The sequence below is a fragment of the Pelodiscus sinensis genome, chromosome 2 (assembly GCF_049634645.1).
Source record: "Pelodiscus sinensis isolate JC-2024 chromosome 2, ASM4963464v1, whole genome shotgun sequence".
In the NCBI taxonomy this organism is placed as follows: domain Eukaryota; kingdom Metazoa; phylum Chordata; order Testudines; family Trionychidae; genus Pelodiscus; species Pelodiscus sinensis.
The window spans coordinates 239570900-239598426 of NC_134712.1; the positions used below are offsets into that span (position 1 = coordinate 239570900).

The 27527-nt window shown below is 38.9% G+C and overlaps 1 protein-coding gene across 1 annotated transcript in view; it reads left to right on the top strand.

Moving 5' to 3' along the window:
- The window catches only part of PTPRN2 (protein tyrosine phosphatase receptor type N2), a 938219-nt gene that overhangs the window by 824452 nt on the left and 86240 nt on the right, over positions 1-27527 (top strand). The window contains exon 14 of the mRNA XM_075922745.1: positions 1474-1668. Coding sequence (XP_075778860.1) covers positions 1474-1668 — 195 coding nt within the window. The remainder of the gene's footprint in view (positions 1-1473; positions 1669-27527) is intronic.

The window sequence follows — 27527 nt, forward strand, 5'->3', positions numbered from 1 at the left end:
AGAATCCTAGTTTTGAATGCTGGAACCATTGTCACAGCTAAGATGAATGAAAGATACCTGTTGAACCTTTTAAAAAAAGACATTCATGCATTAAATGGATGCATTTATATCACAAGAAGAAAGCCCTTATTTCCCATGATCTATGGAGTTTTAAAACTCATCATACTCATAAACTTGGAGTTGTTATTGAATAAGAAAACAGATGCCATCGCATTTTAACAGTATGGATTCTTTAAAATGTATTATTTTGATAGCCAGAGGCAAGTACCTAAGCTGTTATACGTGTTTTTGTAAAATAAGTAATTGGAGACAAATGTGCAAGTACACCACATGTACATAGGCGTCTAAGCACCATGGATATAGCCAGGCTTAGTGTGCAGCATAAGCTTCCCAAAATTCTTCCTGGGCAATAGACATGTGTTAACAAAATTGTCTTTTTTTTTTTTTAATTTATTTTGAAATTTTACTACACGTGAGTTAATCTGAATGCATTGTAACAAAGACAATATAAAGAAGGGTCTATTTCACCAAATTAGATTGAGAATTTCAAAATACAGAGTGTTGTTTCTCTGGAAGCATTGTTTGTGCTCAGGGGCAGATATAGGGCAGGGTGAGCGGGGCGGCCACCCTGGGCCCCGCGCTTCAAGAAGCCTCGTGCATGCGCCGTGGCGCCACCGCGCATGCGCCGTGGCAAAGGGGGGGCCCCGCGAAATGGTCATCTGCCCCTGTTTGTGCTATCAGCATTTTCCATTCCTACATAAGCACAATACATTTTAGATATGCGTTTCATGTATGGTACAACTAAAATGCCTTACTTTTCACTTGATTTTTGGTGTTGTATCGTGATTGAATGGGGGTGTATGGTAGATTCAGTTTTCTTTCTTTGTCAAAGTGCTTATAGCACATGGCAGATTTCTATTTTTTATTCTTTCTTAATGTCATCCTTCATTTTCTGTGTCCCACATCTAGGAGTAAGGTTGTGTATACTCTATTTTAATGAAGAGAAATAGCCCATCTATCAACTAGAATTTATATTAGAGCACATCAATTCAGTTGCTATTGCTTGCTGAGCTTGCAAATTCAGGGCTGAATTCTGCTCTCAATTACACCAGGGCAACCCCATTAACTTCAGCAGGTTGTACATTGCAGAATTAAGTTCATAGAATGCAGTATGGTATAAAACTGCTCTCAAATTGCTTCATAAATAATATTTTGGGGCTCAAATTCTATTAGCAATGTGCATACACTCATAGCTAAACTTTTGCATGTGACTGAGATGGTCAATTTTTTTCATATAGTGGGTCTAGTAAATGTAAATATCCAAAGTAACAGATGCCCAAATTATTAGCTCATAGTGGAAACAAAAACACTTCCACTTTAGAGAGGTATTATAAATAGTATTGTCATTAGCAGACTTATTCCGTAGTGGCTTCTATTAACCCCAGATTGTTCCTTTCTTTCTTGGTCTTCTAGGAGCTGTGCCGTCAGCGCATGGCTGTAAAATCATCTGATCGACCAGAGCCCCCACACGCATCTCGCATAAACAGTGTCTCTTCACAACTTAGTGATGGGCCCATTGCCAGTCCCTCCACTCGAAGCAGCACATCATCCTGGTGTGAGGAACCAGTTCAGTCAAACATGGACATCTCCACCGGTCACATGATCCTGGTAAGCAGAGTTCTCTCTATGGCATGTGAAATGTAATCAGTTGAAATCAATGCTGTTCATCAATTTACAGTAGGTTGAAAAATATTTAACTTCTGAAGGGATAATGCCAATTTACAAAACCTAAAAAATTCCTTTGCCTATTATATTAATCTTACCTTTAAATAGTTAAAACTAAAACTGGATTTAAAAAAAAATCCTTGTCAGTGTGCCGTTTTCTGTTTAGGATACATTCTCTTAGCGTGGACATTTATCATAGATTTTTTTTAAACAGAAGATAAAAAGGACAAAAAGTAAATTGTCCTGTTTATTTTCAACATTTTACTTGGTTTGGACAATTAAATAAGACTGTGTGATTTCTGTTCCATTTTATTTTCTGTCATGTGTATAATCGTGCTGTAAATGCTGTAGTAGAATATTAACAATGTGTAGAGGACTGTTTTTTTTTTTTTTCCACTGAAATCATGGTTGGGTGGGAGGAAGATCTGAATGCTGAGCCTAACTTGGTCTTCCTCTTTTTCTTCCATCTTTAAAGTAATTGGATCTTTCTCATGTTCGAAGCTACACAAATATGTTTTGTTTGTGGAGTCTGGGCTAGAAAACATTGTGGGAGATGGACACTTTATTCAGAAGTGGGTCTTTGCCCACGAAAGCTTATGCTCCTACACTTCAGTTAGTCTATAAGGTGCCACAGGACTCCTCGTCGCTTTTGCAGATTCAGACTAACACGGCTACCCCTCTGATACTTTATTCACAGGAGTGTATGTATAGTATATGGCTAGTGAAAGGCTTTTCACTACCTCAGAGAGGCAGCATGACTTAATGGTTAGGACACTGGAGCTCAAGACACCTGTGTTACATTCCTGCCTTTGATGGTAACCTTCAACAAGTCATTTCACATCCCAGTGCTTCAGTTTCCCCATCTGTAAGATGGGGGTGGTAATACTGATCTCCTTTGCAGAGTTCCATGAAATCGACTGATGAAAGGAGCAAGGTATTTTATCTTCTACATTTCTCTTCTGCTAACTGTTAGGATTATCCATCTGGACCTAATCTCAATACACATCACAATCAATAAATTGCTGTCCCTCGCTAATTTTCTATTTACAGTATATATATAGCTCAGAGGGCTGACCAATGGGTTTGATGGGAAGGAATTTGTGCTCTGTCCATGTCATGCTGTCTCATGCTTCCCCCTTCTGTGCACCTTTTTTTCTTTTTATGGTTTTGTACATAAAACTGCTCACCTACTTAAATATTTTCCAAGTTTGGTGAGGAAGCCATATGGCTTAATAGAAAATGGAATAGAAGTCAGAGTGCTGATTTGACCTTAGCCAAGTCACTGACCTCCTTCAGCCTTAGTCAGCTCCGCTATAAAATTGAGAAAAAGCAGGACCTGTTTGAAAACCAGATGCTGCATCTGAGCAGATCTTTCCTGGGTAAATACATTTTCAAATTGAAGAGTTAGGTTTTTAACCTGATACATAACAGATGCACAACTGCACCTGGGGATGTGGGATGGATATATTACCCCAGAGGTCTGTGACCTTAGCTCTTGCAATTCCACTTTCGCCTACTCAGAAATAGAACCTTACACTTGTTTTTGTGTTTCTTCAGTTACTGGGACATTGTAGTTACCAACACATCTTTCCTTCTCCCCCCTACTACCTCCTCCTCTCCCCCACCCCCCATCTCACCTTCCAAAACCTCTAAAGTAAGGAAGGGCACAATAGTGAGCCATGATACAATACTTTTATCCCCAGCATCTGCAGGTAAAACAAAAGGAAGTGCAAAATTGCCTAAGTAGATGGCAATGTATGTGCTTAAGATAATGAGACTAGTTTAAATGGAGCAAAATAGTTTAAAAATAAATAAATCTAAAAATCACAAAATTCCAAATGAACCATGCATAAGGGAACAATGTAGTAGTAATTCTGGATCTGGGAATTCTTCCGAAAGTTCAACTAAGTGTGTGTGGAAATAAGCCATATGTTTGCAACCTATCAGTGGGTTTTTAAAAAACAAACAGATTGATTGGGAGTGCTGCGGTGGCAGTGGTGGTTCAGCGTCCATAATTCAGTCAGTCCTATTTAACCCTGCGTGAACTCATGCATATGTTAGCTATCTAACAACATATGTTAAATCTTAGATAGTGAGGGTTCAAAGAAGGGCATCTGAAATGCGACAATACCTTAAGAGTGTAACTTACAAGGAGAGAGAGTGAAAAAAGTTAAACCTGGTTAGCCTAAAATGAAAATGAACAAAGTAACGTTTCAGAGAAATCTGCATCTCTGCCTCTAAATATGAGAAAGGGAAACAGTACAAAAAATAATTGCTCTTAATAAACAGCAAGGATCTAGTTAGCAAAAAAAAGAGTTAGAATTTTAAAGGACACATTTAGCTTAGATAAGACAAGTTTCATAGAAGGGTCAGGCAGACAGTGGAACTGTTTACATAAGATCTAGATTTCTTTAAAGCAAAGTTGGGTTTTTATGGAAAGATCCTCTTTGAAGCAGCTAATTAAACTTAATTGGGCTTGCCTGTACTGCATGGCACTAGAAGTTATGCTGGCAGTCTGGCTGGAACCTGAGAGCTGACCTGATTTACGTTTGGTCAAAAATAAATGCAGGCAACCTTAATACCTTATTTTCCTGAATTTAGTATGTCCCTTGAGAAAGTGCTACTTGTTTGAGTTCAGCAGCAAGAAAAACGTGCCAATGATCAGCTTTTTCATACATCCTGTAGTTAATAGATGGGAGCCATAGGCCCCATTTCAGAGCTTATTGGTCACTTTAATCAGACAATATACAACAGGCTTTCCAACTCTATCCTCTCCTGCTGTTGTCATATGAAATAAATTATTGTATAGATATTTTATGCAGAGATGCTTTAGTACAAAAAAGCAAAAGTTAATAAGGGTCTAATAAAGATGATGCACACTGCAGAGCAAATAGACTTATGGAACAGTAAAGTGGCATTCAGTTTCACAATGCTCAGCAATAAAGTAGGTAGCAGAGTTAGGACTCTAGAATCTTGATTGATTGTAGTCGCTTGGATCTTCCCAGAGGAAATAACATTGTAATGTTCACATAGTGTTAAGAACTTACAGTTGGAAACATCTTGATTTGACTTGTAAATTGAACAAATCTGTTATGGAAATTGAGGAAGAATTCACTTAAAATACCCAGTATCCTGTTTAGTCTTATTTTTTAAAATGATAACTGCTCTTTATTTGCCCGCATGCATGAACAAGAAATACCAGAACCCTAAGCTCACCTTGCTTCAGTCTGGCAAATGATGGAATACTACTTTGCTCTTCCACAAATATATGTTGCCTCTGCAATGCTGACAGTAGTATAAATTACTTTGTATTAGCACAGGAAGTAGAGACTCAGGTGATCAGGACAGGCAATTTTGAGTAATGACAAAGTGCAATTTTTGTTCTTTTGGGTTTTTTTTCTATAAATTTTACATTTTTAGCAGGTAAATAGAATGTCATTGTTATCTTGTGAAAAGATCCCAGTATTTGACCTAGAGAAGTTGTGATTACAGAGGATATAATGAGATTCATGTTTAATACCACCTTGGTAGGAACTCTGAACCCTAACCTAGGTTGCAGTGTAAGGAACAACGATAAGAAGCTGTCTTGGTTTAAGATTGGTTCACAATCATGCTGGAAGGGCATAACAAGTGGAATTCCACATGGGTCTGTTTTGGGACCAGTTCTGTTCAGTATCTTCATCCACAATTTAGATGATGGCATAGAGAGTATGCTTATTACGTTTGCAGATGATACCAAGCTAAGAGGGGTTGCAAGTGCTTTGGAAGATAGGGTCATGATTGAAAATGATCTGGACAAACTGGAGAAATGGTCTGAGGTAAATAGGATGAAGTTTTATAGGGCAAATGCAAAGTACTCCACTTGGGAAGGAACAATCCGTTTTACATATACAGAATGGGAAGCGACTATCTAAGGGAAGGAGTACTGCAGAAAGGGGCCTAGTGGTCATAGTAGACCACAAGCTAAATATGAGTCAACAGTGTGACATTGTGTCAAAAAAAGCAAACATGATTCTGGAAAGCATTAGCAGGAGTGTTGTAAGCAAGACACAAGAAGTCGTTCTTCAGCTCTACTCTGCACTGATTAGGCCACAACTGGAGTATTGTGTCCAGTTCTGGGCACCACATTTCCAGAAAGATGTGGAGAAACTAGAGAGAAGAGCAACAAGAATGATTAAAGGTCTAGAGAACATGAACTATGAGGAAAGACTGAAAGAACTAGGCTTGTTTAGTTTAGGAAGGAGAAGACTGAGAGGGTACGTGATAGCTATTTTCAAGTATCTAAAAGGGTGTCACGAGGAGGAGGGAGTAAAATTGTCCTATCATCGGAGGCCAAAGAGAACAAGAAGCAATGGGCTTAAACTGCAGCAAGGGAGGTTTAGGTTGGACATTAGGAAAAACTTCCTAAGCATCAGGGTGGTTAAACACTGGAATAAATTGCCTAGGGAGGTTGTGGAATCTCCATCTCTGGAGATATTTAAGAGCAGGTTAGACAGACATCTAGGAGGGATGGTCTAGGATGGGTGATGCTTGGTGCTGCCATCAGGGCAGGGGATTAGTATTCTATGATTCTAAGATATGTTTGGTGTTGTATAAAAAATAGTGGGGAGCACTTTTGGAGAAGTCATAGTGATTGAGAGTGATTTATCTCCATGTTTGACAAAAATAATCATAACTCATTATGAATTTTCCTGAAATGGCCTGTACGATTTTTAAGAGTGCTAAATTTTTCTCTTTAAATATTGTATATTTCATCAGTGAGAGTGTGCAGAAACAGAATTGACTTCTCATGCTTTGCCTTTTTTATGCATTTTTTTGGTGAGGGAGACAGGGAGAGGGAGTAAAGGAGGTGTGAAACTGAAAGTACCAGTCACAGATTAAAATCTAGGAAAGGATGAATAGTCTTGCCTTTTTAAACACAAAAAAACCCCATTAAAACGGAAGGTCTGAGAAATCTTCGGAGAATGTGTAAAAATAATATATTTTGGAAAAAATGCTCCAAAGTGTTTGTGATACTTCATGTGTATAGTGCTTTTCAAAACAAGAGCAGAGGATATATAGTGTTTTATCGCCACAGTGCATGCTGGGAGTAAAGAGAATGGGAGATTGAAGGCTAGGACATAGTAACCTGAGGAGTGCAAGATGGGCTCTTCAGAAGATGTTTCTTCAAAAGATCACTTTCTATTCTGTGAGGAATTTCTGTAATAAAGCTAGAACTGGACTACAGAAATCCTAGAAGTATTATATTTAACCAAACTTAGGACGTAGAGACTAAAACTTAAGTTCTGTATTTTGCATTTCACAGGGTATGGTTTGATTTAGTCTTGAAGTTGATTTAACAAAGTGATTGTCATGAACTTGTGTGGTGCCACAAGAAAGGAATAGAGCCCCCTGGAACTTAGGTGTAGGGCTTTCAGACAGTATTTGTATTCTGTTCTGTCATCATCATTCTGTTTTTTTAACTGCACTCTCCACACACTTTTTAAAATAAAAATATCTTATTTTTTTTATTTTCTCTTCTGTTTGAGAAGCAGGGAGTATCCCCTACAGATTTCATTTAAATGGTCTGTAAAATGGTGCTGAATGGTATTTAAAATATATTCTGGCAAAGCAACTTGTTAAACTGCCCACTAAATTATGAAACTGCCACAAGGCTTTGATTTCATCCTAAACCATTAATAAAAATCACGAAACTGCCTCACATTATAGCTTCTAAAATGCTGTGCTAGACAAAGGAATGCCCAACACATGAAGAGTGATCCTACCAGGCTGGATACCAGGACACACTCAAATGCAGGCAGAAAGAGGCCGCAGCAGAGAGGGTAGAGATTCACTCTCAGAAATTATTTGGCAAGATATTTCTAATAATGAATAAATTTGGGGGAAAAGAGGCAATTTAGAAAAGATATCAACATTCATTGAACAGTTTCCCTGCTCTAACATTAACCCCTTAATTCATGGGTACTATTTACAATTCATTCAAAACAAGGTTGTGGAAATTGATGGAAAATGATTGGAGGACTGGCAGCAATGGGAAGGAGGGGATCTGCTTCTGCTGGGATCTCCCCTGTCCACTCAGCTCCTGTGTCCCCACCACATCACTAGACCCTGCTGTTCATGTTGGCAGATCACGGTGTTCATGGAAAGAAGAAAGTATTACCTCTATGTTAGCAAATCAGTGGTTTAACTGATAGATGGGGAGGCATGAGCAAAATCCCAGCCCTGGCTTTATTTCAGTACTCTGGGTTCTGCAAAATCCGTGAAGTCAGAGCAAAATCAGTATATCACAATGTAAGAGTGGCAGAACCAAAGGGTTAATACCTTTAACATGAGTCATTCCCTCTACTCCCAGTTCATTCATAAAGAGTACCTATAATAGATCCACATTCAACAGTTCTAACTAGTCTTGTGGAAAATAAAGGGAGAGGCAGGACCTGATAGACTTAATATATTAAGTGCTATTATAACGAGGATGATCACTTGTTCTCCATGTCCACTGAAGGCAAGACAAATAATGGGCATAATCTGCATAAAGAGAAATGTTTTCCTCCATGAGGAGAAAGGGATTCATTTATAGCCTGGGAGTTCTTTGCCAAGTGACAGTGGTACATCCCCACTCTGGCTATATGACAGACTTAGAGAAGGTCAAAGGTGGGGAGGAAAATAAAATCACTAGTTAGACCAAATAGATTCAAACAAGAATGTCTCACAATTTTGATTTTATTTGAATTTTCTTTGTTTTCAGTAGCACCACAATGTGCTAAGAACTATACAAATATGAAGAAGGCACATGCCAAAGGATTTACATCTTCTTTTAAAAAAAGGAGAGAGAAAAAGTAGGTGTAGAATAGGGGAAAAAGAGAAATAGCACATTTTTAAAAAATACAGCCATTCTTGTATGTGTACACACCCATGTGGATGTTTTTCATTCCCAAATTACCCTGCAACTGTGCTGCTATACTTTGTTGTAGGTGTCCTGAGAGATAGGTGGGTCTTCAGGAAGCATTTGAATGAGAAAATGATGGTGACCTTGCAGGCCAGGTCAGGAAGAGCATTCCAAGCATAGAGGTCACACGGGAAAGGGCTGTTGCTTATCTAGCGCTCATTCTTTTGTTAAAACACTGATTTAATGCTAGTACTAAGATAGCTAGTATCCACAAAGACATAAATACCAACACAGAAATCTGTGCCCTTGTCCTGCTGAATGAGTAGCTGACTTATAAATTATTTTCTTATGAACCAGCGGAGTAGGCTGCCTCCCTGACACCCCATGGTTACCAAAGGGCACTTCCTTCTTCCTGTTTTCCTCTCTGATTTTTAAAGTTATTTTGAAATATTTTCCTCTGTTCAGAATTGAGACTTGTAATGTTGCAACAGGAATAACTGGCAACAGCAGTAAGCAGCTTTTTAATATAGAGCTTTAATATAATAAGTAGTTTTTTTTCTCTCCTTAATATAGAGTCACAGAAAGGTAGTCTGGATTGGATCTTGAGAAGTCATCAAGTCCAGTTCCTGTGCTGAGGCCAGAGCCAAGAAAACATAGACTATCCCTGACTGGGGTTTGTTCAACTGTTCTTAAAAACCTCCAGTGATTGGGGATTCCACAGCCTCCCTTGGAAGCCTATTCCAGGGTTAAATATCCCTAGACTTAGAAAGTTATCTTAATATCTCACCAAAATCTCTCTTGCTGCAGAATATGCCCATCACTTGTCTTGCATTCAGTGGACATGGTGAACAATTAATCATTATCTTTATGGGCTTATCTACATTACAGAGAAGATCAGCCCTCCAGCGTTTGATTTAGTGGGTCTAATGTAGACCTACAAAAATGAACCCTGAGGGCAGCCTCCACTGGCCTCCTCTACTCCTCATTCTGTGTGCTCCTGTCAGCATCCTGCAGTGTAGTCACTGCGGTGGCTCGGCTTAAGGTAAGCCAAACCAGTTACACATTTTTTGTAGTTGGATTGTGTACCTTAAGCCAACCTGCTTGGTCTAGTGTAGACCAGGCCTATAATAGTACTTAACATATAAGTCGATCAAGTCCCTTCTCTGCCTCTCCACACACACCCCAACTAGTTACAGCTCTGTTTGAATGTGGGTCTATTATATATGCTCATTATGAATGAACTGGGCGTGGGGGAAATGACTCATGCTAAGGGTATTAGTTCCTTGATTCTGCCACTCTGTCACAGTGGTATGCTGAATTTTCTCTGACATCATTGGTTTAGCAGGAACAAGACTGCAAGAGTTTTGCTCATGCCTCCCCCACTCCATCTATCAATTAAGCTGCTGCTTTGGTAACGCAGAAGTAATGCTTTCCTCTTTCCATGGACACTGCTTTCTGCCAACATGAGCAACAGGGTCTAATAGCGTGGTGGTGAGGACACATCAAGAGCTGAGTGGATAAGGGAGATCACAGCAGGAGCAATCTCCTCATCTCCTGATTTGACTCCCCATCACCACGAACCCCACTGCTACTAGTCCACCAATCAGTTTTCTTCATGCCACACATTCTTCAAAAATGAGGTGGTAGAAATTGATGGAGTTTTAAATAGTACTCATGAATTAAGAGGTTAATATTAGAGCAGGGAAACCATTCAATGAATGTTGGTATTTTTTCTCAATCTTTTCCCAAATTTATTTGTAATTAGAAATAACTTGCCATATAATTTGAAAGCAGATCTTGGTCTGGAGTTTGATTGTGAGATGGTCCTTTCAAGGCTTTACTTTGCAAAACTCAGCTGTTTTAATTAGACTCTGGTGGGTAAGTGCAACCAGGGTCTCAGTGCAAATATTCACAATTAATTTCCCATTAATATTCCTAACACTCACTTAAAACTTATCTTGGTAAAAGTTCCTCCCAGAGAACTGGCTTGTTAAAATATTAGCAGAAAGCAAGCAGAAAAGGTTCATGAACACAACTAAAGAAAATCAGTTTAAAATTGGGATATTTGCAGGATTCGCCTCCTCTACACCAATATTTCTCTAGCTCTAGTTAAAGTCCAAATCAGACTACGGCAAAGCTGGTGGCAACCAGTGGAGGAAACAGAAACGGACCCTAAATTAAAGTAGTATACCTGCCTTCGGCTACTCAGGTGTGAAAACTAGGGTTTTACTGGATGCTCAACTGCTTTGGGTGTCTAGAGAGCTTCAGCATCCTGGAATGCTTATCATGTACTCTTTTCCATGAGGCTGATATTTTCTTCTGGAATGTGGTTTTGCCCTGGGTAATGCTGGGCTTTCCTGTTGATTCATCCTGTTGAATTTATTAAAACCACATGAAGCTGAAGAGAGTCTGCTGACTCATGGCAGATGTGGCTTGTTCACCACATTTAGACTGTCTAGACTGCCCGCTCTTGCACAAAAAAATGCAAATGGAAGTGAAGTGTGGAATATCACTGTGCCTCATTTGCATAATTAATGAGGGGGTTTTTTTGTGCAACAGGTTTTTGTGCAAGAGCCGTTCTTCCTGAAAAAAAGAGGAAGAACAGCTCTTGCGCAAGAGGAGTGTTTTGCGCAAAAAGGAGACGTGTAGATGGCTCCTTTTTACGCAAAAGCCTCTTGCACAAAAACAGAGCCTCATTAATTATGCAACTGAGGTGTGACAATATTCCACACTTCACCTCATTTGCATATTTTTTTGAGCAAGAGGGGGCAGTCTAGATCTAGCCTTAGGGTTTAAGAGATTGGAGTAGATCTCTCGAACGATGGTTCTCAACCATGGGTATGTAAAAGTCTTCCAGCGCATACTCGACTTATCTAGATCAGAATTTCTCAAATTGGATGGCAGTAAATCATATCTTTGTCACTTCCATATTAGATTATGGCACTGGGTTATATATGGGGCAATACCCTTAAAACAACCAGAAATCTATAGAAATTTCAGACTGTAGCTGCCTTTTCTGCTTAGTGGTGCTTACATTTATGCTTCATGAATTGCACTGGCTGAACTTCTGGTTCTAAATTAGGGTGCTGCTGTTAACCCCTACAGTCCTAATTGGGATGTACAGAGACCTCATCTCTCTCTCTCTCTCTCTCTCTCTCTCTGTATTATGAAGAAGAGATCAGTTGAGGTTCTTTAGTTACTAGTGTCCTGATTTAATCAGGAGATAGTTGGATTCAGTTAATGGGACTGGTTTCCCTTACTGGCCCATCACTGCCTGAGTATGCTGATCTACAAGGCAACTTGCAAAAGGTTTTCTTGCTTTATAGGCTTTTTCTGTGGGAGATGAGTCAGTGGGGATTTTAAGATGGTGGGAGAATCTCCGCTTAGGTGACATTTGTATGATTTCATATATAGGACTGTGGCAGTGTATGCGCACTCCATCCCAAGAGGGGAGGTCATTGAGGCACATGGACACTGCTATCACTGTTCCCCATCTGTCAGTTACCCAAGTCAGTCACCATTGGGCAGCACAGCTTTATGGCCAGAGTCTATAGAACAACCCCTGGATCACAAGGTGGTACATCTTAATGGCCAGAATATATAGAGTAGCCCCTGGATTGCAGCCTAATGGCTAAAGTCGAGGGGACTGTCACTAGATTGGGCCTGCCACCAGCACCAATAGGGAGGACCAGGTTCATCCAACTCCACCAGGCCCCAATCCAGGGCCTTGTCAGTAATGGAGTTGACCACCACTACTCAGTAGGGAATGCCACCAAAACGCACAAAGCTCACTCAAGCAGGAGATACCACTCGCACACCTTCCCTGGCTCGCTTCCTACCGTCTCTGGTGGCAGGGTGACCTGTGAGGTTTCTGGATCCTCAGGCTCCACAGTGTAATTATTTTTTAGGGCCCCATGAGCTGTGGAGGCTCATATCCGTGTGCTGGATCTACCGTTCACACTGTCAGGGTCTGTGGCTGGTCCACCTTTGGCGCTCCTGCAGAAGGTCCTTCTTCTCCAGCATCCAGCCCAGACTGAGCTAAGTTGCTCCCATCTATACTAGCCCAGCACTTGGAGCATGCCCAGGATAGCTGTGGGAAGCATGATTTCTTCTGCCCACAGAGTATTAGCCTTGTCTGGCCCAGTGTACGGTATCCAGACCCCTCACAAGGACATTGGTTCTATTATGTACGTGATGATGGTTAAACATTGTACATGTTCCCAGAGTTGCACACTGGATGTATTTTTAAATACAGAAATATTAAATTTTAAATACTGTGTAAATATATAAAGACATCCTTTTTAAATCCCCACAGGATTTACCCTCTTGTAAAGAAAGATTATGCTATTTTGGACATACACAGACAAAAAAAGATTTTCACTAGCCTTAAATACATTTTTTTCTAACTCAAATTATAGAGCTCTTTATTCCACTTATCCTCATCCTCCTTCATATAATATGTTCTCTTCTCTTCCTATGTATCTCCCTCTGAATAAAATCTCCCTCCTTTGTTCTAGAATGAAGCAGCATGTCCTTATTTTTGTCCAAGACATGCTAGAAGAAAGATAAAATGCAAGGGATGTGTTTTAATTAGGCTGCAGCTTTATTAGCTTAACTCAACTGGGAGTTATCCAGTGATAGCTCTCACAGTGCCGAGCATGACTACTTCTATTTCTATTTGGTGGTGCTGAGGGTTTCCCATCCCTCCACAACTAGTCCCAGCTGTTGCTGGCATCTCATGGTCGTCCTCTTGTATGAGGCGTAAGGGCTGGGGAAAGAGGATTTTCGCCTGTATGTACAAGAGACCTTAGGAGGCACATCTCTGTTCCCAAGATTCGTTAGGTTGCCTTCCCCTACTCCAGGTTCATTTTATCAGGGAACCAGATGTCTTAATCTGGTATGGGGGGAGGGGCGGGGTGGAATGAGAGGGTTTATATACCCCCTCTCTCATGTTGCTTAGGACCAGTGGCTTACCTGAACCTTAATGGTCCACTCATCACCTCATGTGATGCCTTCACCCCCACAGCCTCCAAGAGGAGGACCTTTAAAAGAATCCTCCCCCCCCCCTTTTTTTTCTACAAGTTCAGCCAAAGACTCCTCTTGAAATTGCAGGGTTGCATTTTGTCTGTTATTCTGTCCACTCCCAGTTCTATAATGTCTGCCTAGAATTCCTGTCTTATAATTTTCTATGGGCATTAAGCCCAGTTGGTCCACTGTTCATGTGGGCTGCTAGACTGGCCAAAAAGCCCATGCAGAGAAAATCAAGGCCACAGATGGGGAAAGATGATAGCTGCTCCTGTTTTCACCCTTTTATAGGCTCTCTAGTTGCCCTGCTCATGTCATATAAAGAGTAGAAAGCATGGGAAGGTCAGGCTGTAAGTAATGCAGATCTCCTTAGGGATGGTCATGTCATTGCACTGAATTAGTGCATGGCTGTTTCTTCTTGTTCTGATTATTGTTTCTCTGAAATTACCTCTTTTTGGTTATGTTGGTCAGGTTGGAGACTGGCTCCTAAATCATAACATTTATTTTTTTGTCCTCAGACTGAGTGATGGCTCTTCTGTTAACATGGGCAAGCTAGCTGCTGAATTTAGTCTGTTTTTTTTTTAATTTGCATAATCAGTACACTTGTGCATCCATCCCACATTGTTTTTAATCCCTATAATGTACAAAGTTTTGGCTTTTGCCTGACCTATTGTTTGTACTGTCTGCAATACTCTGACCTTCCATTTGTGTTAAAAGCATAGCAACCAGGATCCAGGAACTATGGCTAATTTTAAGTTGTTTTTTGTACTGATTTGACTATGTGCATATACAGTGCTTTTGTTAAAATCAAAATATGACAGTATCTCTTCATTGGACACAAAATGTTTAGGCTTTAAGCAAAGTACAGAGAGTCTAATTGTTAAAAATGTTTTGTCATTTTATATTTTAAATTAAAATGCCAACACATTTTAAATAATTATATTTTATTTAAAATAGATATCTTTAAAAGGCACTAAAATATTGGAGCAGTCAATGAATTTTTTAGCATTAGCTAGTTGTTAGACTTTTTTCTTGTATTTTACTTAAGTAGCCTATATGTTTACTAGCATAAAAGTAAAAATAGCAGAGGGGCCAATACTAGTAACATATATCATCAATTGTGTTCTTGCTGTCAACCAAACTCATAGACAGAAGGAAATATATAAAAGAAATTTGATAAAGGCAGGTGGTCTGAGTGAATAATTTCCCTTTCATTAACATATTCTCCTTATTAACTCTGTAATTAATTGTACATAGCTAAGAAAAGCTATGGAAATTGCATTTTAAGATGTATCAAAGCTGACTTTATGCTTCAGACTTCCATGCAATTTACTATTAATGAAGCAAGAGATGGAAGCCCCAAATCTATAATTATTACTTACTATTTGAATGACAAGGAAAGAATTTTATCAGCAGAGTTTCAAATGAAAGGGGATTAGCAGCTAATGTTGAAATTGTTAATCTTTCTTATTAAAATAATTTTAACAAAAGTGTTTAGCCTGAAAGAGGTTTCTGGAACATCATTTACCATTAAAACAGCCATTTTATGAAGCTCAGTATGAATTTGTCGAAGTTTGACAGCAGGGTGCAAATATTTTTTAAATGAATTAATATTTTATGGGAGTTGAGGCTGTTCATGTGTGAGCTGATGCAGAGCTGCTTGCTGTGTGTATATTTCTAGAATGTGAAGTGGGATGGTAGCACAATATCCTACCAAGTTATGATGTCTGTTAAGATAACAATGGAGAAAAAACACTGACCCACAACTTTGGCCCATTATTTGAAGGGGCAAATTATGTCTTTGGCTCTGTCCACACAGCTTTGATTAGCAAGTGTAAATAAGAGAGAATTGGGTCCTAGATTATGATGATATTTTTACATTTAAAATGTATATCATTGTTTGGCAACATAGCTTCATGTTTAGAGAGGCCTTGTTAATCATTTTAAAAGGTGATACATTTTCAAGTTTTCATGTTTTTGTTAAAGGATATCATATTTAGGTCAAATATTTTAAACTCTGTGTGAAAATATATTTACACACACACGTGTGTGTGTGTGTGTGTGTTATATGTGCTCACACACGTATATCTTTTAAATTATAATGAAAATTAATTTTTAAATAATTTCCTGCAATGTTTGCTATCCTAAATCCTATAGCAATGAGCAAATTAAGCTAACTAGTCTATTTTTCATTGCTGATGATGAACAGTGTGCAAAAACGAAACAGTATAAATGATTAAAAGTAAAACTAAAATTTACAAAATCTAATTTGCGTTATTTTAGTCACACAGCTAGTACAAGAAGTGTATTTAAAAAGATTGATAATTAGTCAATGTTTCAATAAAGAAAGGAGATGATACTATGGAAGACTGTGTTTTTCTTTTATCATTGGCAAAATGATATGAATTGTAGGCTAGATTTTTAAGATTGCATTAGAGATGTGACATTTAAGATATTGTGTGCACAGGTAGACTTTACATAAAAGTCACTATCCACCTGTGAGTTCCCAGAGCACTCCTCTACTATGGGACTCACCTGTGGTCTTTATCCTCCTGTTTGTTCCTAAGCACTTCATTCAGCTTGCACAGAGTACGTCTACAGAGAAAAATTGAATCTGCTGCTGTCGATCTTCCACGGTTCGAATTAGTGGTCTAATTAAGACCGCTAATTCAAAGTGAGAGGGGCACTCCGATGTCAGTAACCTTGTTTTCATGAGGAGTAAGGGACTTCCTGTAGTGTAGACGGCACCAAAAGCTGAGTTAAGCTATTTTGACTTCAGCTGCACAATTAACGTAGCTGAAGTGGCGTATCTTAATTAGACTTTGTCCTGTAGTGTAGATATACCCTCTGATGACTAAAGGAAGCAAAACTGGCCTTGCAGGGCTAGTCCTGCTTTTGTTCCACAGCAGTTGCTGTTGACTTCAGGCAGGAGTCCTGGATCCAGAATTATAGCAGCATTGAGCCCCATAAACTGTTAATATATAGGTGCTTGCTTCATCATTGAAATGCAACCAACTGTTAGGTGGAACTTGGAAGCTGTTTAACAGCCTACAGTAATAACATATAACTCTGGAAGAGGCAATTTAGTTATGATGATGCTGGTTGTATATATTTGCATTTTAAATGATTGCAAAAACACCTAAGCAGAAAGATAGGTGGCCTTTTTAATCTGTAATAAACAGTTTACAGCAGGCGTTGAATAGTACATCATATTACATTGAAGGAAACTTCAGTGAAGATTTGGTAGGCAGATATAATTGCATGATTTAGAATGTGGGCTAAGCCTAATATAAGACAATCTTGCAGCTTGAAAGAAAGTATTTTACGTGCCCAAAAGTGCACCTACTTCAGCATTTAAATGAAACGTGCACCCAGCAGCTTCCCAAGTGTCAATGAATGATACCAGATTCGGAGAAATATTTGTGCTATTATTTGAACCCAAATCACTGCTTCCTTGCTCAGTTACTGATTGATCTCTTCTTTATGCTTTGGGGCATGTCTATATGGCAGCCATGGTATATAGTTGCAGCATGGGCTAGAGTCACAAAAGAACATAGATACCTCCATCACAAATCAGGCCCACAATTGATACTTATAGTCTCCACTCAGATGCTTGCAAACCCTGTAGGTGTCTAATCTCGCTCAGGACCTAAACTTTGGCAGTATAAGCTGCATTGGCCTATTAGGCTGACATATAGGGGCATGTGCACTGCAGCTTCACTCTAAGTGTTTGATCACCTAGGCCCGGAGCAATGCATGAACTGGGGAAGAAAGGTATCTGAATAACTAATTCTCCTGTGGGGCCTGATCCAGTAAATGGGCTCAGGGCTGATTTATCAGATTTAAGTCCTATAGACAAGCCTGCACAAAACAGCTGGTGTGGAGGAAGTACTCTCCTTGCTTTTAGCCCCATGATTAGTGTACTCATCTGGAATGTGAGAGACCTTGGTTCAAGTCCCACCTCTTCCAGAGGTGGAGAAGGCATTTGAACAGGGATTAAATTATGGATATGTTATGAAAGAATCATTTGGCTAACCGGTCCTCCTCCTTCTCCTCCATCCTACAGCATCTTCCAAAAATGGCAAGGTCGGACGTGTTTTAGCACTCACCTTTCATGTTGACATCGCTCATTGGTTAGTTTAGGTGCATGCTTGGCTTTTGTGAATCCCATTCTGAGGTGCCTGTCTCTCCCCATTCATTGAATGGGGATTTAGGTGTTGAACTCAGGGCTTGTGAGTCCCAGTGATTTTCCATATGCCTAAAAGGTAGGCATGGAGAGGCTCAACACTGCCACCCTTAAGTGTCTTTATGAATCTATCCCAATGTGAGGACAGACACAAGCTAACTGTAATCTAAGTAGCGTGGGTACAGGATCATTGAATCTGCAGCAGCACACTTTTGTGTGGGCTGCACAAACCTGTCTGAAACCCAAAGCTAGTCCATGCTGAAGTGTGTATGCTTTTAGAACTTCAGTGCTCTGGTACTGATCTAACTAGCTCAGGTATGTGCACACAAACTGCAGTGACACCCCATGATTTCAGTATTGTCATTCAAGCTGTTTAGAGTAAAGTAATGTTCTTTATTACCAGGAAAACAATTAGTAGCAAATGAAAGCATTGGTTCAGATAGACTGAGACCAAAATGTTAGTTACTTTCGCATATGAACAGTTTAATGTTCTAGTCCTGCAAAAGAAGATTCATTCACATGTATCCATGTGAGTACTATTAGAGTAAAAAGATGTTTTATTGAAACCATGTTTGCCATTTTCAGTGATATTTCAACTAAACTGAACTTTTTCATGAAATCGTACCAATTTAAATGGAATTTTATTTGGAGAGATCTAGTTTTTCATTATTATGCACCTTATTGTTTTGAAATTTATTTTATATCCATGTAGAGAATAAAATAGTCAAAATTAGAACAGTGTTCTGAATTTATTTAAATGAATGCTCTGATTAGAATATTTTATCTATAATATTGTTTAATTAAAAAACTCAACAAGTTGGCTGCTTGTCACAATTTTTGTATCTATATCAACATTTTTTAATGGGACAGATTCCAGAGTACAAAAAAATCCATTTTCCAATCAGCCCTTCTTCAGAATACTTGCTTTACAATATTTACTGGATAAGACCCCAATATTGAAGTTAGTGGGGGCATTTCCTCTGACTTCACTTGGACATTGGATCAGACCTGTAGGTGGAGTTTCTTCACTTTTATTTTTTATTTTTTTGCCTTCATCCCTCCCCACACAGGTACATGAGAACATGTGAAAATAGAGGGGAATTCTGTTGATAGGTTTGATAATGTAATTATTTTTAGTTATTCTGAGAGATGATTTAGTGTTGGCCTTTTAATCTATGGGTAAGATATTTGCTACCTGCGTTACAGGATAAACTGGCTTTAGAATGGTTAGAATACATTTGTGGCAGTTCCAAACAGAAAGAATCTTTAAGCCTAAATCGTGGTGTTTAGGTCACCATTAGTCACTGTTATCATGAATAGAACAGTGCCCGTTTGCTTGCATTGAAGTTTGTGCAAAGTTGCAAAAGGATGCGGTTTTTGCAAGGACAGTTTCCCGAATATGCTAAGACTGGGGGCTGCCAGCGACTCAGCTATTATGAATACTGTGAATATGAGGTTATCTGTGTTGTTTTCTTCTCATTATTAACTGCATAATTCTGAGTAGACAGTAGTACTAACTTACCAAGTGCTCAGAACAGCTCTCCTACCCTTTCCTCCCAACTTAGGGTGTGAAAAGGGACATTTGTCAGGGGAAAGCAGTAAAATATGAGCAAATGTTATTTATGCTCCTAAGAGTCTCTTCTTCACTCTGCATAACATTTTCCTGGTTTATCATGTGTCTGTTTTCTTCATTTCTATAATCTTCTTTCTTTAGAAAGCAGCATCTGCTTTCATCAGAATCCTGTCTCTTTTCCATTAACCCATGTTTGCTGCTGTTGAATTCTTTCTTTCTCCATGTCATATTATATTCCCTGTGTTCCCCTTAATTTGCTTCCCTCCCCCCATATATCCTGCTTCTCATCTCAAGGCTAGATCTTGCGCTGCTGAAAATCCCAAGGCAGAGAGATGGAATTTTGACAAAAATGAGCCACTTTTTGTTGGGATACAAGGGGCAGAGCCTGAATAACAGCAACTTTCCCATCCTCAGCACTGCAGAATCACTCTTTGCATGTTCATTCTGCAATTGGTGTTGGTGTGTCAGGCCAGCCATGGAATGTCCTAGCTCTTTATCACCGTTAGCCATCCTCCTTGAAACCTAGAAGGTTTTTCCAGCATATGATACTTGGTGACATGGTCAGCAATTTTATGTGGATTCTTCCTGTGTACCCTGAAACATATTCCAGAGTCTACAAACTGCACAAGAAGCTGAGCAGCCATCCTAGAAGCTCTTATTGTTGCTACCAAGAGAGCCAGCACTACCGAGAAAGATGTCCCAAGATTCATGAATTTTTTTCATGGTGATCCTGAAATCTAGGGTTTAATGGAGAGAAGCCCTGTTGGCCAGAGTTTCATGGTCATGGATCTAGTTTCATTGTTCTCATAAAAGGGCTGGTTTTACCCTCCATTTCTCTACTGCATTTTTTCACTTGTGTGCTTCTGTGTCTCTCACTCACTCACACACACACACACACACACACACACACACACACCCCACACACACACCCCTGAATGTGTATGCACACTATCCCATCATCCATTTTTATAACTTGTTCTCCTGTCCCTCATAAATATTCTGTTTTTTAATGTTTTCTTGATGTTGCTCTTAGGAAACAATTGGCTGCCTTCTTTGATGAGTAGAAGAGTTGCAGTACAGTATACATAATGTTCTGTACAGCCCACAGACACCAAGATGTCCAACTGCTATGAGGACCATAGTGTGTTCCCACCTACAAGTCAATGCACATACTGTATTTGAGTGTGTTTTGTCATGGCTCATTAGGTTTTCCCTAGTCTCTTTATCTTTGTAAAACTCAGCAGACACACATTTTTAAAAACTGAATATTTTTAGAACCTAATATTTATTCCTCAGTAATTTTCTGTATGTAGTAAATTGATATGAATGTCTTAGTGTTATGGAAAAGATAATTAAGACCTTAATTTTCAAATATAGTCTCCAATAGGGAACACAAACTTAGCTAATGGTGTTAATCCACCTTGAGGTGAGGCTTTTATTTTTGTGTTCTCAGTTAGTAAATAGGTGCCTCATATCTTTAATGGTCTCATTTAGGTACACAACACCCATGTTAGTAAATCACATTTGCATCTTCCATTTACTGTTTGATGTGCAGATCAGTAGTGGAAAAATGAAGCAAGCAGAAGACTAACACAGCTATATCTCTATTACTATTCTAAAAAAAATGGAAGTTTCAAGTACAGTTGTGCACCAGGCCAGGCAAACACATACATTTTAAATTATAACCCTTACAGTGATGAGGTGGTGATTTGGTGTATACACTTTTTATTGGGGCATCTGCTAATTTGGATACAACTGTATAGCTTTGGATTTTGCTTTTTAGCCAAGCTACTGAAAGCACATAGCAAAACCACTCATGTGAATAATTAAACAGTGTCCATTTTTGGTTTTTCTACCCATTATGCAGATTTGATTTAAAATATGTTGTTTTAATTTTCATGAACATCCACATTATCATATGTCAAACACTGAAATTGCAACATTCAGCTAAATAATCTGATTTCACTATTTTTTAAAAATAGTCCTTTTCATTTATTCTAAATATCTAGTATCAAAGGCCAGCATGGGGAAGAGAGGGTGTAGAAAAAAATAAAAAAATATTTGAGCTAATTCATCCTTTGCCACTCTTGTACATAACATGGAATTTCATATATAAACAGAATATAACTTTGCGTTAAATTATATTACAATACACTGCTGTCTTCACCAGCAACTTTACCTTTTAAAAACCCCAAACACACACATCTCCAAATTATTTATTACAGTGGCATAAAATATATTCTTTAACATTAGTTTTAGACCTTTTATGAACAGTCATGAACGGAAGGTTAAGGTCCAGTTCTTTCCCCAGTTGTTTGATATGTTGTGACCTTGGGCAATTGACGTCCTTTAGTTTTCCATGTGTAAAATGGCAGTAATATTTGCCCCCATTTCAGCAATGTTGGGAGTGCTTCAGATGATTGGAAAGAAGGTGCTACAGAAATAACTTGTAATAAAGTAATTGTATTGTATTTTGGTAATTGTCTTTTCCATTTTGTATGCTTATTTAAAGCACAGTAATTTAGGGATGAAACTTTATAGGCATAATTTGGTAGGTGTGTGTGTGGGTTGGGGGGTTGATTTAGAAGCTAGAAACACCACTGCTAGCAGGTAATCTGAAAAGAGATTATAGAATGAGTTACACTACATTGTAGGTAGTGGAAGCATTTCAGAATTATGCATTTTCAATATTCATTTTCTTATTTACCTTTTTTAAAAAAGCCTACTGACCCCATCCTTTTTGCCTCTAACAATGGTCAGAATAACGTAATTTTCAGGAGCTTCAGCAGAGCTGAAAATCTGCCTCAGTCCGTGCAGGTTGTATCCCACAATTTCATTTGGATTTCATAGAGTACCTTTGGCAGCTGGGAGCTGTAAGAAAAGGGATTAGCAAGTGTTTGTCTGACACACACTGATCCCAGCACCTGCTGATTGGATTGAAATAATCCTTTTACACGTTACAAAACTCTATTATCAGAGCATTAAGAGTGGGGGCCATAGTGATATCCACTGTATCAAGGGTATATTAATTTAGGTAAATAGAACACAGGGTTGTCATTTAATGTCCTTGAGAATAAACATTATAAAAGTTGTGTAGTTTAGTGTGTAATATGCTGTTCAGTATAAACATGAAATTTCCTTAGAGATCCTAGGAGTGATCTTTTAAATTCGATTATATGACATGCCATTGTAGTATGGTGCTCTCTGAGTACAGTTCCACTTACTCAGTCATTTACAAAAATCTTGACATTTATAAATATAAAATCTAAAGGGGCGGGTGCCAATTTTTATTCTTTAGTGCTACAATGGAAATTAGCATTTATTTACTAATCATGTAATCCAGTTAAAAGAGTCTTTCAAAATTCTTCCTCCGAGGAAGAGTAGTTGCCTGAGAGAATTATTAATTTCACTTTGGTCTGGTTATTTAATGCCCATCCATCATATTAAGCATGTTCTATGCCATGGCTGGTACATTTTCTCAGTAGTTTTGCAAGGCTGACTGACTTCTTCAGATCCTTCCAATTCTTATCAGATAGTGAAAAGTCTGAGCAAAATCAAATTAAAGCCCAGTAATATAGTCATAGTTCTTAAACGTTGAAGAAAAAACATCAGCACTCAATGTGGTTTGTGAAGATTCAAACAGATTAAGTTCAACCGTCCCCTCCCTTTTTTCTCTATTATCAAGAGATTTTCATTTGTGACCACATTGGAAGCACAGTTCAAACGATCAGATCTTCATGAGAGCTGGTAGGAATGTGGTCATTTGGCATGTATGTGTTTTTTCCTTATACCGTCCAGATCTGTGCAGAGAGCTGATTCAGCAAACCTCAGTAATGCTACCCATTGCTGTTAAGTGCTGAAAATGCCCAGCAGACTTCAATATTACTCCTATAGGAAGACAGCAGACATGGTTCACTGACAGAAGCAATCGGCCAGGTTTATTGCTGTCAAGACCAGTCGTGCAAATGGGACATATAGTATCAGCATGTTAATTTTAGCTGGTATGGCATACTGGAAAGACACCCATCTGGTCATCCACAGCCCCTCCACTGAGCGGCTGCATCTCTGTGTACAGGGCTGGAGCCTGGGGATGGGGTTAAGGTGAGGGCTGGAAGAACTATAGCAGCTGGATAAGTGGCTGGTATTCTGTTCCATTCCCCGCTGCTCCTCCCTGTGAGAAAAGGAGGAAGACTGCCAGCCCCAACCCCAGCCTTGTCCATGCAGGTCAGGGGCTGGGAGTTCTGTTCCTTTTCCTACCTGAAGGGAGCAGCAGGGAAAGGAACATAACCTAACCATATTTCATGACATATGTTTGTTACTTCCCTTGGGACACAACATCCTTATTCCTAGTTTTGTCATACTGTGTAATCTTGTGCTAGACTGGAATGTCTCTGTATTAGCAGAAATGTATGTTTCACAGCCTCTGGTTCAGGCCTAAGATTGTGCATTAAGCCCCAGTGCACGAGGCTCTCTCTCTACTACAAGGGATAAAGGAGAAAAGAGGGAGGAGTTTAGATAGTCGTGTGAAATGAATTGGTAATGGAATAAATGGGTGAAATCCTGGCTCCACTGAAATTAAATAGAAATTTTACCATTAACATCGATGGACCTAGGATAACCACCTATTTTCTGCAAGGCACAGGAGGTTTTGTGACTTAATTTACAGAATTTTTTTTCTAATGGCAAGCTCACTGGTGAGGAACAGAATATGAGCTACTGGGTCTCGTATGGTATTTTAATAGACTTTTTTTTTTGTAGCCCCAGTGTCTATTCAGATGGCACATAAGGCCCAATAAATTCCCACCTAAACTGAAAAGTGGGAGCCAATATCTCATAGTCTGTAATATCTGCAGCGTGGGCTTCTAACAGAAGTGTGCAGAGTCTAGTATGCAAAATTGGCAACCCCTTCAGATACTCTAAGTTACTGTAACTTTGTAAGATCAGAGAAGCATGAACATATTTAATGCTGAATTAATGATTATTCTTTTAATGGGGAAAATAATATAAGATGATATATCATTATATAACAATATAGGAGGAAATAGATGAAGGTGGGGAATAGATTAAATGACTCAAAATAATTTTGAAGTCTTGTCTTCACTTAGAAATTTGCAGTTAAGCCCACTCCTGTAATTAGATGTGTATGAGCAAACCCTGCTTCTTCTCAAAGCTTGGTAAAGTCATTTGTGCTCTGTATGGACACAGGAGTTTCTCTGCAAACTTCAGAGCTCTGGTAAGCAAGGATCATCCTTTAAAATGGGAATTTTAACAATTATAAGAAAGTACAGTCTTGATACTATGCATGTTAAGTTTTTAAGGAAATTAGTTACAGTATTTACCGTGGACAACAGAGGAGGCACCAAAATATTTAGAGAAAAGCAAACTTTTGTTTTTAATCTGGAGGAGTGTTAGCTATTGCCATTCCTTACATCCAGATTCTAACTCTAGAAAATAATGGAACTTGTATTAAAAACAGAAATTACTAAGTAGAAGAGAATTACAAAGGGTACGTCTAGACTACCGGGTTTTGTTGACAGAAGTTTTGTCGACAGTACCTGTCGACAAAACTTCTGTCGACAAAGAGCGTCCAGACACATTGAGTTCTGTCGGCAAAGCAAGCTGCTTTGTCGACAGAACCCTGTAGTCTAGACGCAACCCTACAGGCAATAACACCTTCTGTCGACAGAACTCTGTCAACAGAAGGTGTTATGCCTCGTAAAATGAGGTATACCAGCGTCGACAAAACTGCTGAGTTCTGTCAACGTTATGTCGACAGAACTCAGCGGTAGTGTAGACGCTGGTATAGTTTTGTCGACAAAAGTCTACTTTTGTCGACAAAACTCAGTAGTCTAGACACACCCAAAGTCATAAAAGGGAATTAAATGTTTGGCTCCCTTTTGGTTTTTGAGGAGTGAAGGGGGAGGGAGGGAGATTACGTGCCTAACTCTTCTTTGTATAGAAGTTTCAGGGGGTAGCCGAATTAGTCTGTTACAGAAAAAAAAAATGGTCTGGTAGTGCTTTATAGACTAACAAAACATGTAGATGGTATCATGAGCTTTTGTGGGCACAGCCCACTTCTTCAGATGACTAGAGTTCATCTGAAGAAGTGGGCTGTGCCCACGAAAGCTCATGATACCATCTACATGTTTTGTTAGTCTATTAAGTGCTACCAGACCATTTGTTGTTTTTGTTCTTTTGTATGTTTTAGAAAATCTCCTGCCATCTCTCCCAGAGGGAAAATGCACTATGAGTCAGATCTGCATAGGTTTAATAAAGAATAAATCTTGCCTGAACAAACTTGATTGGTTTTTTTTTAAATGGAATAAATCAGTAGGTGGAATGAAAATGGTAGATGTAATAGATTTAGATTTTAATAAAGCATTGAAACTGTCTCATGAAATGTTAATTGAAAGATTAATTTGAATTATTTTAGGGGACTTTCGTGGATTGAAATGTGGCTAACGGATGGTAGACACAGTAATGATAAAATGCAATATATAGAGGTGGTATCTAGCAAAGTACCACCAAGATTGGTGTTCAGTAGAGTTTTATTTATCATCTTCATTTATGATTTGGAAGTGGAAGGAAATGACTTTTTAGTGACATTTGCAAGTGGGACTAAATTAGGTGTTGCGAACACCAATGAGGATGGGGTAATAGTACAAAAGCATTTAGCTGGACTGAAAACCTGGATACCAGATAAAATGAAATTAATCTAAAATACATGGTGAGTTGTGATCAGTGGGGTCTGTGATCTGCATGGCTCCATTGGCTCACATACCAGTATAACAAACACAGGAATACAGCTAAGGGTATGTCCACACTGCAGGGCTTAAATCTAAATAAGCTACTCAAATTGAGCTATGTCAATTGTGTATCTTATTTTGAAATAGGGAGAGTATACACAGCACTTATTTCGAAATACAGCACTCTTCTTCTAACGTCCCTTATTCCTCATAAAATGAGGCTTACAGGAGTCGGAGTAAGAAGTTCTCCAGCTCGACAATATTTTGACACTATTTCAAAATAATTGCCTGCTGTGTAGACGTGGACTAAATTATTTCGGAATAGCACTAGTTATTTTGAAATAGTGTTGCAGTGTAAACATGTCCTCAGGGAAATAATAATAAATGACATATATTCAGTGAGAAGGAAAGAAGCTGAAAGAAACGTAAGAGCTCTACTGGACAGTAAATTAGATGTAAGTTTGCAAAGTAAGCAAGGCCAGTAGTGGAATGTAATATGGTCCTTCCATCTGGAATGTTGTGTCCAATTCAAAGTACCACATTTCCCATATATTAGTTGCAAACTAGAAAGAGATCAGAAGTGGACAACAAAAATAATCACAGAGCTGGAGAGATCAATCTATGATGTAAAGATTAAATAGTATGCACCTTCTGTCTATGTGGTAGCTAAACAGGGGACCTGATAAGTCGTCATACATTCTAAGGAAGAAAAGAATTCTTCTGGATTAAGTCCGACAAGTGCTCCATGCATAGTACGAGCTTGCTGAATTGCACCTTTTGGAAGTAGAAAAAAGATCCAACTAGTACAAATAGAATGGTACTGGGAAAGAGAAAATAGCTTAAAACAGCGCATTGACAGGAAACTGTTGAATGTTGCCTGTTTAAAATGAGGCTGGGCATTTCTAACAACTGAAGTACAGGGAACAATCTGACCTTGATTGGCTAGGCCAGGATTTCCAGATGCCGTGCCACCACAGCCCCATTTTGATGAAGTATTACCTGCCGGGACACCATATAGCAAAATGCCATCCCCATGCTCTATAAAATGGTGTCCTCTGCACAGTGAGACCTCTTACAAATAGTGCACGTGAGGTCATACTGTGCAAAAGATGTCATTTTGTAGAGCAAACTAGCATTCACTATCTATCGTGACCTTGCACGCACCATACATGTGCGATCAGGTTATGCAGAGCAAAATGCGATTCTCTGCATAAGTAGAGATCACCGCAATTCCATCTGTTGATTGCATGACAATATCTGGGGAGTTAGGTCTTTTACATCTCTGACTTCTATAACTCTGTGAGCTGCAGACAGAAGGAAAACATTCTACCCTGACACCAGTAAGGAGTAAATAGTAAAGCAGAAAAATAAGTGTAAAAAAAAAAA